The sequence below is a fragment of the Sinocyclocheilus rhinocerous genome, unplaced genomic scaffold (assembly GCF_001515625.1).
Source record: "Sinocyclocheilus rhinocerous isolate Xijiao unplaced genomic scaffold, SAMN03320098_v1.1 scaffold241, whole genome shotgun sequence".
Lineage (NCBI taxonomy): Eukaryota > Metazoa > Chordata > Actinopteri > Cypriniformes > Cyprinidae > Sinocyclocheilus > Sinocyclocheilus rhinocerous.
Genome location: NW_015659312.1, coordinates 2,860,112 through 2,875,522, shown reverse-complemented (window position 1 = coordinate 2,875,522; position 15,411 = coordinate 2,860,112). Strand labels below are relative to the sequence as shown.

The following is a 15,411-nucleotide window of genomic DNA, read 5'->3' as shown; positions in this document are numbered from 1 at the left end:
ATACACTCTTTGTTGTCATATGAACAAACAACCAGTCAATGTCCCTGATTTAAGTCTCACCAGCCTTAATAATGCATTAACGGTCCTTAATAAATAAATAACGATAATAAATTGCGGTTCGTAGGTGACTTATTGATTCACCAAAACAGAACCGACTCATAAGAGTCATTCGGTCAGTAATCGGACTACACTGGCCTGGCTGTATATGCGTAAATTCATTAAAAAGAACCTGCTCATACGGGTTTGGGAAGACAGGAATGCGATAAACAATGACATACATTTTTATTTTGGGTGAACTATCCTTCTACGCAAAGGACATATAACAAGCATCAGTCGCTGTCTTTAGCTAAACCATGGTAAACAAAAGTAAGCCTCGTTGGCCTCCTCTAATTCTCCTATAACTTTTCAAATGTACTTGGATTTAATACACTCCAAGAAGACAGATAATACGTTAAACGCTTACCTTTTATTATGTTTCTTCCGCGTACGTCAATCACTCAATCCTATTTTCAAAAACTCCATCGAAAAACATCAAGCTCGAGTCTCCCGCGGAAGTGACGTATCTTCATCGTGATTGGTCGAAACCAGAGCCATGGAAACGCTACGTCACGCAAAGGGGGTGGGGTGGAGGAGTTTATGAGCAGCAGAAATCAACAGTAAAGAAAGGAGTGTCAAAGAAACCTGACAGTAAATGTTGACTGCTAAAATTGTATCTAATCCAGCAGAAGTAAACGAAGCAAACTCAGGAGACGTCTCAAAATTCTGATCCCTGTCAGCCATCACTTATCAAACAGGCAAGTTCTATGTACAACCTACACATTACTAACCCTTTTAATATACAACAAATATGACCCAACAGCTTTTGTACACAAGTATAGCTTTGACATCAAACCATTTATTGATTCGTATGTCTTTTATTTATTTCAAAATTAAATCAGACAATTACTATCCTTCATGCTTCAGATTGATATTAATCAATCAAGTAGAGATGGGTCGTTAATTAACTATTTACCGTCAAGCAGTACACTCTCAGTTTTTTTATGTTTTCTGCTTTTCATTAGTACTGTACAGGTTTCCCACAGCCAGTGAAACCTAGATATGTCAGTAAATTGTTAGTCCCGGAAAAGACAGTATGAAATAAATCTTATAAAGTCATAGATGTTTCTATAACCAAGATACATTTTTAGTTATCCTCAGCTATAGAATATTTAATTCGCTGGTAATTGTTCTTTGCAAGTATGATTTCTGTAAAATATATATTCAATATACAGTGGGTACGGAAAGTATTCAGACCCCCTTAAATTTTTCACTCTTTGTTATATTGCAGCCATTTGCTAAAATCATTTAAGTTAATTTTTTTTCCTCATTAATGTACACACAGCACCCCATATGTACCCACTGTATATCAGTGTGTGGCAATTTTAGTCATTTGTAAGATATAGTGCTTGACTGTGATGGTATTTCATTTTTATCTCATTATCACATGGAACTTCAGTAACTGTTTTAACTCTTGCATGTGCACAGATCCATGTCTGGTCGTGTTGTGCCAGTGTTTTATATACTGCTGCATGTCTGAAAGTGAAGCTGCAATGTTGCAGTGTGGAAAATAATCCAATCAGAGTGTGGGAAAGCGTAATCCGGTCTAATCCCAGCACAGCCATGAAGAACAGAGATCATTCAGGCAGTAAGAGTGTCCAGACACAGACACACCAGCACAGACAAACATCCTCCCCTTCAGAAAGACGTTCACAATTACACAATATTTCCTCAACTGTGAATCTGCAACAAATGACAATAAAGGTTTAGCTGGAGTGCCACAGTATAGAAAAGTGTTAGTATAGAATTAAATGCACAAGCCACACATTGACACTCTAGAGGAAATCAGTTGTTTTTACTCTCACATGGCCAGACAGGTGCAGGAACACTTGCACAGGTCACCTGTTACTTTTAAGGGGTTGTTTTTGAGGATGTCATCTTGCGTTTATTCTAGAGATTGACTGATAATTGGTTTTACCAGTATGGTTTTTCAGTATTAATCATTATCTACGTACTTACAGCTCTGTGAAAATTTATTTATTATCTCATGCGGGTAATTGCGATACAGTCTCCATTTGACAACACTTTGTAAATATTGTTACAAGTGTTGCTGATATAAAAATGAAAAAGCTATGTTTTTATTGTTGTGAAATGAGGATGAAATATAACAAAACCAGAAGTAAAACATTAAATAAATATCAATTTTGCATATCAGTTATAGGACATAGAAACAAATAATCGGTATCAGTTATTAAAAAATCTATATAGGTCGATCTCTAATTTATTCTCAAACAGGCATCTTAAATATGAGTTTTGTATTTCTGAACTCTCTATGTTCAATTTTACCATAGAACCACCAGAAATATTTCCCTTTGCATGTAGAGTTTGTGTAGGATATTTGTATAGTGTGTAATGTATAGTGTGTGTGTATAGTGTACTTGTGTGTGGGGTTGCCAGGTGCTTCAGTCTCATTTGTTCACAGCATGAAGAAGAGTTTCCCAGAGGGTTTCCCTAAGAGATTTCAGCAGGTGTGTGTTGTGTTCTTGCAAATTTGTTACACATTACATGGTCTGTGGTACAGGTGAGAGTTGCATTGAAAAGGTGCCTCATTAACTGCGTGCCATACAATTCATGCTTGTTAAAGAGTCTATTTCCTAAGGTTTAGTACAAATGAAGATGGCAAACTGACCCCAGATCCCCAGTGAATTTCTACACTCGTAACCCCACCCACTCATGTTTCAGTCCAACAGCTGCCACCTGGCTGTTTCTACGGCAACTGACCAGACCACCTTCAGCAAGCACACCTGAGAGAAGGAGAGCGGGGGAGACAAGATAATACAGACTCTGTCAGGTAGTTCATTTTTTTATATATATTTATAGAATATATATATATATGAAAAATATATTTAAAGAAATGTTCTGACTATATTTTTAATGTACATTATGCTGTTAAGCTTAAATAACCTAGTGTACACATGCAGTGGCCTTAAATATTTGAAACCTTATTTGCATGATTTTTTTTATTGTAAAATAAATATTATTGTTAACTTTCAGTTTTTTGTTTTATTTGAACACATTTAGAAAAGGTCTACTTAATGTATATTTGTTATTACATTTCTGTACTAAAAGTTTAAGACCTTTGCTTGAAAATAAAGTATTTTTGTTAAATTTATCTTTTTAAAAGTTTAAGACATTCATTTTAAAAATACTAATGTACAAAATATGTAATCGTAGATTTTCTTTTTGTATAGTTTGAACTTTAAATTTAAATTAAATTTAGTATTGGTTTTAATTATAATAATGTGACTTGCTATGACCATGATGCAGCTTTAATTTATTTAGGTAATATAATATATTTTTGGAATATATATTAAATTATATTTTAGGAAATGTTCTATATATTTTTATTATAAGTTATGCTTTTAAGCATACATTAATAGCCTGTAGGTTTTAGTGTGCACAAATAGTGGACATAAATAAATTTTTTAAACTTAAAATAATTATTATTGTTAAATTTCAAGTTTTAAACTTTAACACAAAAATCTATTAATTTATTCTTTTATTCATTTATACGTTTTTTGCTAAATGTCTGTTTTTAAATGTTTTAGAGATTTATTTAGAAAGTATTAATGTGTAAAATATGTAATCTTTGTATTTTTTTGTTGTTGGATCCACCCATTCATTCTCCATTCCTCTTATCCTCTGCAGGATAGGTGTATTGTTGGATTTTAAAATTAAATTAAATTAAACTAGCTATTTTCCCCATTACATTTAGAAAAATGTAATGGGGGACGTCGTGGCCTAATGGTTAGAGAGTCGGACTCGTAACCCAAAGGTCGTGGGTTCGAGTCTCGTACCGGCAGGGATTGTAGGTGGGGGGAGTGAATGTACAGCGCTCTCTCCCACCTTCAATACCACGACTGAGGTGCCCTTGAGCAAGGCACCGAACCCCCCAGCATAAATGGCTGCCCACTGCTCTGGGTGTGTGTTCACTGCTGTGTGTGTGTGCACTTAGGATGGGTTAAATGCAGAGCACTAATTCCAAGCATGGGTCACGTCACTTTGCACTTTACATTAATGTAACATGTTATAACCATGGGACAACGTTTTAGTTATTATATGGTTTTAGGTACTTTACATCAGTTTGTTTTCTGTGTCCTCTAGGATGGGCTACGATCTAGAACGTTTTGTAGGCTATGTGAACGAGGGTCTGCTGTGCTGTGTGTGTCGGGACGTGTTAGAAGATCCTTTGCAGGCTCCGTGTGAACATGCCTTCTGCAGCTCCTGCATTCATGGATGGCTCATCCACCATAACAACTGTCCAGAGGACCGCATGCCTTTAGACATCACACATCTACGCCCACTATTCAGGTAACAGATGTATTAAGCATCTGTATTTGCGCAAAATCACTTAAGATAACTTTGTCGTTAATGGCACTGATTTTATTGACTCATCAATACATGTGTTTTGTGTGTTACAGATACATGAGGAATGATTTAGCAAGGCTGCAGGTGAGGTGTGTGTTTCGGCCACAAGGTTGTGAGGTCATATGTGCTCTGGAGTCTGTTCATCGGCATGAGGAACAGTGTGATTACGCTTTGCTGAACTGCAGTAATGCAGGTACATATATACAAGCAGATATATATATATATATATATATATATATAGCTATATTTTGGTACTTATATTGGTGGCTTATACACAGCAGCTACAGTCTCATTCACACATATACAATACAAGTGCTGTAACAGCAGATGAATGAGTGTTGTAGCCACAGATAAAGCATCTAGCATTGAGTGATCACATCTTTAATTGTTAATGAGGGACCACCTCAGGCAGCCAATGAGGTGAGACGTTTACCTCAGGGTTAAAACAATTGATCTGTTCAGGCAGAAAGCTAACAGAAGCAGATTATTGCACGTAATACATATGCATTAGTTTCAATAAGCTTAATGCAACATTCCCTAATCCTGGAAATCTTTGTTTGTGTGTGTATGTATGTATATAAATACGCAGGTGACGAGTACTTATGTTATCGTTGTGGTAGGTGTCCTGTGTTTTATGTGTGTTGTGCAACCGCTGTGTGTCTTTTTCTTCAACAATAAACCTTCTACTTGCTGTGCCAATATTTTCACTGGCTGCTCAAATATTATACATTTAAAATGTATAATTTTATATTTAGATTTATGTTTGTAATTGTAGTTTTAATAATTAATAATAATTGTATTTATTATTTAAAAAATATTTTTTATTATATTTTGCACCAAATGTTAAGTTTTCTTCACAAAGAAAATTGGCAGTAATAGCTGGACATTAGTCAGTAGTTGTAATTATACATCAAACTCAAAGACAGTCATAAATTCATAAACACTTGATGGAAACTGTTGGCAAACACTACCATTTAGAAGTTTTGTGACAGTTTTGTACGTTTTTAAAAGCAATTAATACTTTTATTCGGTGAGAATGCATCAAATTGATCAAAATGACAATAAAATAATTGAAATTAATAAATGTTTCTTGAGCACCAAATCAGAATCTTAGAATGATTTCTGAAGGATTATGTGACATTGAAGACTGGAGTAATGACTACTGAATATCAGCTTTGCCAGCACAGGAACAAATTACATTTTGAAATATATTCAAATAGAAAACCGTTATATAAAATGTAACAATATTTACTATATTTTTGATCAAATTATCTAATTGATCTGACCCCAAACTTTATAACTTTATAAATTAATATTTACCTAAATTAGGTTTCATTTAGGTTCATTTGAAATGTTTAGTTTTCACATTTTTTTATATTTAAAAAAAAATTATACTTTTTTTTTTTAAACAAATGTTAAGTTTACTTTCTAAAAAGAATTTGCAATAATAGCTGGACATTAAATAGTTATTACAGTTATACAATAAACTCAAAGACTTTTGCCATTTTTGCTTTTGCCGTAAAGTGTTGGCATATAAGGCAAAACATTACTGATTGATTTGTACTTTTCGACCCATTCTTACTGATGCTGCCAAGACTATCACAAATCATTCTCGCATTTTCAACAAATCCTCATCCTCAACTAGATCATTTTACCTGGGGCTGTCAACCCTGCCTCTTAAGATGCTTTCTCAACAATTTTTCTCTGCTTTTTGTGCGTGAACATTTGCTGTGTGCCAGGGTTTCCTCTATTTTTGTTGTTTAATGTTCAGTTTCCTTTGTGGTGGCATTCAGGCTGCCCGGTTCAGGTGTCGAGACGCTCTCTGGAAGCTCATCTGTGTGTGCGCGAATACAGCAGTAGAGTTTGCGCAAGCGGATGTGGATACACAATCATGAACACAGAGGAGGCCCAACACAACTGTGTATCGGAGTTACGAGCTGAGCTGGACATGCTCAGGTAGAAAGATCTGCTCAAGTCATATGGACTGTGATCTTGTAAATGTTTTTAAAATGCCTTTGCGTGTTTGTTATAGGGCAGAATTAGACTGCAAAGTTGAAGAGGTAAGGCATGAAATTGAATCTCGCTTGGATTCCCAAAGACGACACATGGTGCAGAAGGAGAGTCTGCTGAGGAGTGAAGTGGACGAACTGAAGGTACGGTACTTTTCACATCAACAGGCTTTTTGTTTGTGCAGAAAGTTATTGACAGGTGTGTGTGTGTGCAAAGGGCCAGCTGTCCCGCGTCATGTCAGATGTCCACGTTCTGCTGGGTGCAGAGAGAGCACGCAGACAAGAGCTGGAGAGGGCAGAGCTTGAGAAGGCGGAGCTTCTCGAACTTTTAAAAAAGGAGGGGCTCAGACCAGCCACACCCTCTGAAGCAGCACCGCCCCCTGCTGAGGTGCAGAGAAAGCCGAGCCCAAGAAGCCTAGCTTTGGACTGCATCAAAAGGAAGAATAGAGAGGTGACAGTCATCCGAGGACATTGGCAGAACAGCAAGGAATAGGGAATGTCACATTATGCTAATAGAAAACCACTACCTGGAACTAATCATCTGAACGAAGCCCCATTGTTGTTGTTCCTCTGGGTAAACTGAATGATTGATATGAGATTGGCTATGTTCTTTGATTTAACTTAAGCAAATGGTGTAGTTAAACAAGACCTTTTTACAAATGTTGTATGTTTTTAGAATTTTAGAGGCTCGTTTTTCCATTTGAAAGATCAACAGAGATGCATTCTGCTACATCCATTGATATTAAAACAGTTTTGACAAGGTACATTGTGGATTTCTGCATAAAAATACACTCAAACATATACTCACAAGAATTTAATCATATTTAACATTTTAAAAATGAGAGAAACTCAAAACATGACAATGATATACACCATATCAGCCGATGTTTGAAACCGATACAGCAGATCCACATCCTGACTGGTCCTTTAGAGCCTGGCGGCTGAGTCTGCTTTGCTCAAGGCAGCGTTTAGCGAGTGAATGAGCGGACATGTCTACCCCGTCCACCTCCGCCGCTGTTGAACTTCCCTTGACCACGTCCACCGCCACTTATTCCTCCTCCTACACTAACTCCACCACCACTCAGCCAGGACAGGCCCATCCCTCTGCCTCTGGTGGCTCTGTCCCGAGGAGCCAATCGGTAAGCACCTGAAGAGTTAAGACAGAGGGGTCAGGAACTGTTTGACAGAGATGTAGGGTGAGCTAAAGACCTTTTTAAAATTTATATTCATTGGAGAGGCCGTTTTTCGCCTTTAATGATGAGAAAGAAGTCATCACTGAGGGACACATCCAGCAGGTGGCACAATCACCTAATGTTTTACATTATAAATAATTATTTATAATATATCACTTGTTTAAAATAAATGACCATAATGATTTTTTTTAAATAGGTAATGCCTAAAGATACATAATGGTATTATTAGGGGTTCGAGCACGAAGTGCTGAAACCCTATTGTAATTGTTAGGATTTTTATTAGGGGTTCGAGCACGAAGTGCTGAAACCCTATTGTAATTGTTAGGATTTTTATTAGGGGTTCGAGCACGAAGTGCTGAAACCCTATTGTAATTGTTAGGATTTTTATTAGGGGTTCGAGTGCAATTTTACATTTAAGCTACAAGTATTAAAGTTATATATATTATTAATTATTAAATTAAAATATAACTGAATTATTATGATAATGATTATTATAATAAAAAAATAATAATTTAATTGAAACTAGTAAAATTACATCTTGGTCAAATTAGTAAAAAATTAACCAATTAATCTTCCTGGTTATTGGTCTTGTTCATTTCAAAACCTTACAAGCTAATTATATGGCTATTATATATATATATATATATATATAAAAAATATTTATTTATATATGTATTTTAAAGGCCTACCTGTAGGTGGCTGTCTGGAGGGTAACGGTCGGGCGAAGTTGCTTTGCCCTCCACGAGGTTCACTGTAAGTCCCTCTATGAGTGTCAGCTGTCACTGGCGTGCTCCAAGTGGATCCACGACCACCCTCACGACGAGGGTAGTTACCTAAAACAAACAAATTATTTTAAATAATGTGTCATGGATTCTATCAGCCACATATAGAAGGAGTATGGAGTATATATGTGCTAAGTCAAACATATATGTGTACCAGCAAGCAGAACACTCTTGGGGGCTGGTGGAGTGAAGAAGCGGGTGTGACTCTGGAAGCCCCTCCCTCTGGTTCCTCCAGTAAACAAGCCTCTAGGCGGTGGCTTGGCTCCTCCTCCTTTTGGTGGGCGTTTGGGCAGGGCTAGGTCAGTGGGCTGACCCACCTCCTTGAATTCTGCAGCAAGGAAATCATCTACATGCATGGATGGAGGTCGACTGGTGTTCTGCTTGCGCTGACGGAAAATGTCATGCGGTCGAGAGAGCTGGCCAAACGCACCACGCCCCCGACCCCGAGGGGCTGCCATGAAATGAGCTCGTTTCGCAGGCTGCACATAGTCTGAATTCCCACTGCAAATGAAGAAAATGATTTGTAGCTATATACATTCAAGGTAAAGTAGTAATCTCTGACTAGAATGGTACAACACGTTGTGTACCTGGACGTGATAAAGGTCTCATGTTTGTGTTTGCCCAGTCTGAAGCCTTTGGGTGGTTTGCTGTGTCCTGGGGAAGCGGGTTCACTGAGGAACGAACGTTCTAACTCCGCCTTCAGGTCCAAGTCTTGGCAACACTGCTGGGCCAGTGCAACTAGGTCTACTTTCACCTGCAACACATACATTAACAATTCTCACATGAACAACTTCACGTAACATAAGCAATTAATACTTTTAGAATTCATTTATAATCCAGACTCAACAAAATGTACAGACTCCATAATGAATAATGATTCTAAAACTTCTGTAAACAAGGAAAACAAAAATGTGTTACCTTAAAATTTTTTGTTTTTGTTTGATCATATATTTAAATCACAAATACATTTATTGTACATTTATTGTTCCTGCAAACACACGTCGGTCTCACCATGTCAACATCTGTCTCCATCTCATCTGACTGGAATGGAGAGAACCACAGGGCCTTTAACTGCTCATCCAGAACATCCGAGAGTACAAAAACCGTCCTGAAAGTAGATTGGGGGGGGACAAACATTATATGGCTTTTATCATTTTATTTCAGTCTAAGCTTTATTTATTTTTTTAGTACATCAGGTTTAACTAAATGAAAATGAGACTACTAGCTGAAATAAGTTTAATTTTTTAATATTTTTATTTCAGTTAAAGTTTATTTCAAGTAACAATTTTTTTTTTTACGGTTTTAGTTAACTACAAAACCCTGGTCACACACATAATTACTCTCCGTGTCTGTACTACCTGTGGTTGAACTGTGTCTGAAGGGGCTCTGGTGCAGGTAGAGTGGGCTCCGTTTCAGGCTCTGCATTAGCTGGGGCATCTCCAGAACTTTCAATAATCTGTCGCAGTCCAGTCACATTCTCGAGCAGAGTCTCTAAAGACTCATCCTCCTTACAGAGCTTCTGCACAAATGGGAAAATGAGAGAGAAGGACAAGATTAATATGTGCATCTCCCTTCTTTCAGGCTATAGGGCACAGCTTAATTATGATATATAACCTAAGCTGCCACATGTACCATAATGTGTTTCTCCAGTTCTGATAACGGATGCTCCCCTGAGTCCTCCTTCCACTGCAGCAGCTGCTTCATGTCACTTACACTAAGAGCCAAAGAGCGACTGTCTATGTCTTCATCCTATGTAGCATAAAGAATATGCATTAGCATATACATGCATGCATACAAGCACAAAAAAAGTACTGACTCTGTTGTCGGCCTACCATAGTTTCACTGTTCACAATCTGTCTCAAAAAGTCGAAGAGGGCTGAAAGGAGCTCAGTTAACTCTTTGTTAAAGGATGTGGTTTCCCTATGGATCAGAGAGGAAATGGCCGAGCTGTTTCTCTTCAGAGAGCTGCAACACAAACACAAGAATCTTTCATTTTGCTGTAAAGAAGGGTAGGGATGCTCCGATAATTATTGGAGCATCCAGATTAACCAACAGATAGAAATTCCTATACTATTTTATCGAAATAAAAAATAAAACACTAAAAAATAAACTAAATTATTTTAAATTTTACAAGTGAATTTAGGCCTTAATATTATAATGTAAAGTAAAATAAAATGGATATTGATTAAGAGAAAAGATTATATTTATATTTATAAAAAAAAAAAAAGATTATATTTATCTGTTAAAAAATTATTTAAAAGTAAAAATAGGATTTAAAAAAGATTACATTTAAATGTGTTAAAAATAATTTAAATCAAATGTAAAAAAAAATAAAAAAGATTACATTTAACTGTGTTCAAAAATTATTTTACACAAATGTAAAAACAAATACACTGTGCACCCTTAAATAAGCAAAAATGCCATCAAACGCATTGTGATACCTTTTCAGGTGATAGAGACCGTAGTCGTGCTCAGTGAGAAACATCATGGTTCGCAGACATGTGAGCTGGAGCGTGTAGCTGCTGTGTGTATTTCCCAACACTTCCAGCATCCCGTCACATATGCACGTCATCATGTCTCTGGTCGGCAGTGCGTTGGCCAGCTGCTCTGCCTCAGACACTGAGGCTTCACCCGAGCCGCTCACAACCAGTGACACATCCTGGTCACACAGTGACTGAAGGATGGAAGCTGTCAATTCAGCGTTCTGCTGTGCTGACAGCGCAGCATCTGCAGGTAGGACAAGCATGGCAACCAGCGAGGGAAAAAGGTCTGACAGTTTGTCCTCCACTTTCCCATCACTCCGGCCCTCATTGCGTGCAGATCCACCCAGTAGAGCCAACATGGCTGATTTGCAAGCCCGTTGAGATGCCAGCGAGTCGAGGAGGGCTAGTAACCTTATCAAGCGTGAGCCAGCTGCCTCCCTAAGCACACAACAAACAGTCCATTTGAGCTGTCTGAAATATACACACCAGTCAAACTAACCCATTTAAACGTATTTAGGCTTAATCAGCTATCACTACACCTAATCAACTGATTATTATTTTTTTATTGAATTATATGTTGGTCATTTAATTAACTGCAGTGCATATAGCTAAAAAATCCCCCAAATGAAGCCAAAAGCAAGAGTCTTCCAACAAGAGGCCCACAGCTGTACTACAGGGAGTCTGCCAGTTATGTAGCACATTTAGCATATTCGAATTACAATTCCAAAATTACGATTTTTTTTTACGTAATATAATTTATTTTTGTAGGAATTAATTTTAGAATACTTCATATATTTAAGTAATTCTATTCTAAAATATAAACTACAAATAATTGTATACATTTTTTTATAACAATTATATTAGAAATATATGAGTGCGTGTAAAAAAAAAAAAAAAGTATACATGTCATTTTTAAAAATGCTAACATGCTATAATATGTGCTGCCACACACATTCTTTCCACTCAGTTATGTTGTAATGAAATGTTATGTTATTTTAACAACATATTTTCTTTGTTGTTCTTGTTGTTTCTTTGTCGTTGTTATAATGACAATTATCTCGTTAAAATGACTTTTTTTTTCTCATAATAATGACATGTCATAAAAACTATATGTTTTCCCGTTATAGAAAATATTGTTACATTATGTGAGTGTGTCGCCACAGTCCATAAACGAGGATCTACTCGCTGCTGAAGTTACTGCAGGAGGGAAAATAGAAATACCCTACACTGTTTTAAATGTGTTTTAATGTTATTGTTTTTATTGTAGCGGCATGTAGGATTAATCTCCAATCTTTCTACAATATAATGCTATCCAATAATTGCACTCAGACTCGGAGGATATGACTTGTTTAAGATGATCAGATTAAACCAGTTATTTTTGAATAATCGACTCTGGGCTTGGAACATTTATTTATTTGAATGACTCTGATTTAACACTAAGCAATACAAACATTTCTGGTCATTTGATTTTCTACTTGAAAAGAGAAATGACAAATGGTTTAATTATTATTATTATTATTTCGTTTTGTTTGAGAACTGAAAATTAAGCTAGATTTTTCGAATTTTTTGTTCGTGGGTAAAAAAAAAAAAAAAAAGAGATCATGCTTTATTATTTGTTTCACACGCATGGACGGCCCTGAAATGCCACTTTTCAACTCAACCTGTCTTTACTCTCTGTCCCATCACGCAGAATAAGAGTTCATCGAATGTAGCCTCGTTCACATAATGTAACGATATGTAATATCTTCTATAAAGGGAAAAACATATGCTTTTAATGACATATGTCATTATTACGAGAAAAATTATGTTGTTTAAACAAAATAATTATGTCGTTTTAACGACATACCTCATTATTACGAGAAAATGTCATTTTAACGAGAAAAAGATGGCGTTTTAATGACATAAAATCTCGTTATTACGAGAAAATGTCATTTTAATGAGATAATTATGTCATTTTACCAACATATCTCATTATTACGAAAAAATGTTGTTTTAAGTGGAAAAAATTATATGTGTGTGGCAGCAATGCATCACTGCACAAATGTGTGTGTTCATGTGTATAAATATAAATGTATAATTGTTCTTGAAATCTTATTAAAACAAATCCACAAGCTATGAACAAATTGTCCTTAATGGGATGAATGTGTCTTACTGTTGCATTTCCTCCTGCAGCTGCTCCAGCAATGTCCTCATAACCAGAGTCGCAGTGGGCGCAGCAAGATCACTGAGCTGTATGCACACGCGGCGGAGCATGGAGAGTAGCGGCGGACAGCTGCTGACACATACGCACCTCAGCACTTCCTGTAATACTTGAGCCCGAGCATGTAAGTGCACACTCCACAACTTTCGTGTGTTCATTGCAACCCCGATGCCTTGCACAGATAGTGCCTAAGAGAGAAAGAGGGAGATGGAAAGAGTAAATTAAACTATTTTCTATCAATATTTTTTGTTAATTAACAAAACAGTTATAGACGCATACATTTGCTGCCTACGTTTTGAAACCATCCTCATGTTAGTAGTTTTGTCAAAATATGTCTAAAATTGTCTAGTCAGGCAGCTCACAAGGGTTTGGATCAGAGCTCCTGTATGTGGGATAATCAGCGGCAAGCAGTGACAGGTACTTGTAGCCGCATATGTGTGTTCAGTACCTGAGTGGTCTGCATGGGCAGAGGTAGAGGAAGCAGTTCTGACAGCAGACTAAGGCTGCTGTAGATGTTCTCTGGAGCAGCCAGTATAGAATTCAGCACTTCCTTCAACATCAGAGACCAGCTGTTTCCAGCCACAGTCTCCTCTGAACCTGTCTCCTGTTCACTAACTGCATGTGTGAATGTTAACAGTATCTCAGTCACGTCTCCCTGAATACGCAGCTCCTCTGCATCCAGCCGACCGGTTGTTGGGGTGGAGCAAAGGATCTTGTGAAGGGCGACACAGACGGAGGGCACACGCACGTCACGGAACTCACAGGTTCCCCCGCACAGTAGCTCTTTCAGCATGGCTCGGATGAGTCTCAGCGAGCAGGAGGCCACTGACAGCATCATGAGTCTTTGCGCTATGGGGCCCATTGGACCATGTAGTCGCCATGGCAGCAGCAGTAGTGATGTAAGCTTCTGGAGGACTTTAATAAACGTGTCCATGCCCTCTGCACTGAAGAGGGCTATGATGGCCTGGTTCCACTTCAAGTCCTTCTGCTGACCTGCAGATACACAATGAGTCATGTCAGGAGACATAAGCTAATATTTTTATTGGTAATAATCAATAGTTTTTAGTAGGGACTTCTATTTCTGAAAATATCACAGTTAGGGGATTTATAACGAGGACTGTGACAAACTATACCCAAAAATTCTTCATACAGTGGACTACCAGTAAAACTGATACAAATTTAGGACCAAAAATTATTCAGACCGAGTCTGGGAAAAAAATGGAAGTTCAGGTTTGCATGAACCTAGATGACAGCATGCTCAGGGGCCGGTTGCACCAGCTGGACGTACACCCGGTTGTAAGACTAGGCTGGACGTAAAATGCGCTTTAAGTCGTGCGTAGAATTTATACCCGTTGCACCATCTCGGCGTAGTGCTACGTCTGAGACTAAATCTTACGCCTAGTCTATATTATATCTCGAGGTATGTGTAAAGTGAAAAGTCATGATTTGCTCGGACATTATTCATTTTTAGGATTAATGTCTGTTAGTTATTTATTACTGCAGACATGACCTGTAATGTTTATGGTCTTTTCGGGCAGGATAAGTGATATCAATCACGAAGCTCGGTGTAGACTATAGCCTACCACACTGCCGACAGTAATTGAATACAAAATATATTTCTGTACAGAATGTAATAATTATGCAGTAAAACATTACCTATGAACTGGGATTATTAAAAGAAACTATTTGACATCTTGCTTGGAAGGACAGTGTAAATGCTTGGAAATATTTCAAGTCTTTAATTCCATTCATTATTTGTAGCGTGCCTGCCATTCAATAATCGCAATAAGTTTTGTGCTTTATTACTTTTAATCAGAAATAAATGATCAGCTTTCAAATTCTGTCAATTTTATCACAAAATACAAACTATAAACGTGTTTTTTTAAGACGCCAGTAAAACACAAAATGTCACGTAAAGTCACATATACCTCAGGAAAGACATTCATTGTACATAAACTTGATAGTCAGCTATAAAAAATAACTCTAGAGAAGCATTGTATTACATTTATTATATTTTACTTAACCTTGAAGAAATCTGCCATGGGAATGTGCAGGGTGACTTCAGATATAAAAACGCTGACTTGTTAGGAAATGTTTACTCAATGAAATCATGGCGCAGTGGCTTCACTTGTTATGATGTCTTGAGCAATTCAGTTCTATAGGCCTATTAGTAGTTGTAGCCATTGCGGCATGAACGTCGTCTCAGCTATATCTATAACTGAGGGAGAATGTGTCAGCATGGACGCGCATTGTCTACGCCGGGCGTAGTTGCGCCTGATC

At 37.3% G+C, this 15,411-nt stretch overlaps 2 protein-coding genes and 1 pseudogene across 3 annotated transcripts in view; 1 reads left to right on the top strand and 2 right to left on the bottom strand.

Moving 5' to 3' along the window:
* Positions 1–1,262, bottom strand: part of LOC107723455 (DNA repair and recombination protein RAD54B-like) — a 20,871-nt pseudogene extending 19,609 nt beyond the window's left edge.
* Positions 1,263–1,407: 145 nt separating this feature from the next.
* On the top strand, positions 1,408–7,132 carry LOC107723454 (RING finger protein 151-like). Its single transcript, XM_016532083.1, has 8 exons — positions 1,408–1,684; positions 2,519–2,564; positions 2,779–2,887; positions 4,201–4,407; positions 4,518–4,657; positions 6,258–6,420; positions 6,497–6,617; positions 6,691–7,132. The coding sequence occupies exons 4-8, from the start codon at positions 4,202–4,204 to the stop codon at positions 6,964–6,966; spliced, it is 906 nt and encodes a 301-aa protein (XP_016387569.1). The 5' UTR covers positions 1,408–1,684; positions 2,519–2,564; positions 2,779–2,887; position 4,201; the 3' UTR covers positions 6,967–7,132.
* A 147-nt stretch (positions 7,133–7,279) lies between these two features.
* LOC107723452 (protein virilizer homolog) overlaps positions 7,280–15,411 on the bottom strand; it is a 24,020-nt gene continuing 15,888 nt past the window's right edge. The window contains exons 13-23 of one of the 2 annotated variants that reach the window (XM_016532080.1): positions 13,580–14,124; positions 13,084–13,319; positions 10,890–11,369; positions 10,281–10,413; positions 10,081–10,197; positions 9,807–9,964; positions 9,460–9,556; positions 9,036–9,202; positions 8,603–8,949; positions 8,356–8,499; positions 7,280–7,620 (exon numbers count right to left, since the gene is read on the bottom strand). In XM_016532080.1, coding sequence (XP_016387566.1) covers positions 7,442–7,620; positions 8,356–8,499; positions 8,603–8,949; positions 9,036–9,202; positions 9,460–9,556; positions 9,807–9,964; positions 10,081–10,197; positions 10,281–10,413; positions 10,890–11,369; positions 13,084–13,319; positions 13,580–14,124 — 2,603 coding nt within the window. In that variant the 3' untranslated portion in view covers positions 7,280–7,441. Of the gene's footprint in view, positions 7,621–8,355; positions 8,500–8,602; positions 8,950–9,035; positions 9,203–9,459; positions 9,557–9,806; positions 9,968–10,080; positions 10,198–10,280; positions 10,414–10,889; positions 11,370–13,083; positions 13,320–13,579; positions 14,125–15,411 lie in introns of both variants that reach the window. The other variant, XM_016532079.1, reaches the window with a different exon arrangement.

Coding starts and splice junctions, on each gene's coding strand:
- LOC107723454 (XM_016532083.1), top strand. CDS start 4,202: ATGGGCTACGATCTAGAACGTTTTGTAGGCTATGTGAACGAGGGTCTG. Junction 6,421..6,496: donor GCTGAGCTGGACATGCTCAG/GTAGAAAGATCT, acceptor TGTTTGTTATAG/GGCAGAATTAGACTGCAAAG. Junction 6,618..6,690: donor GTGAAGTGGACGAACTGAAG/GTACGGTACTTT, acceptor GTGTGTGCAAAG/GGCCAGCTGTCCCGCGTCAT.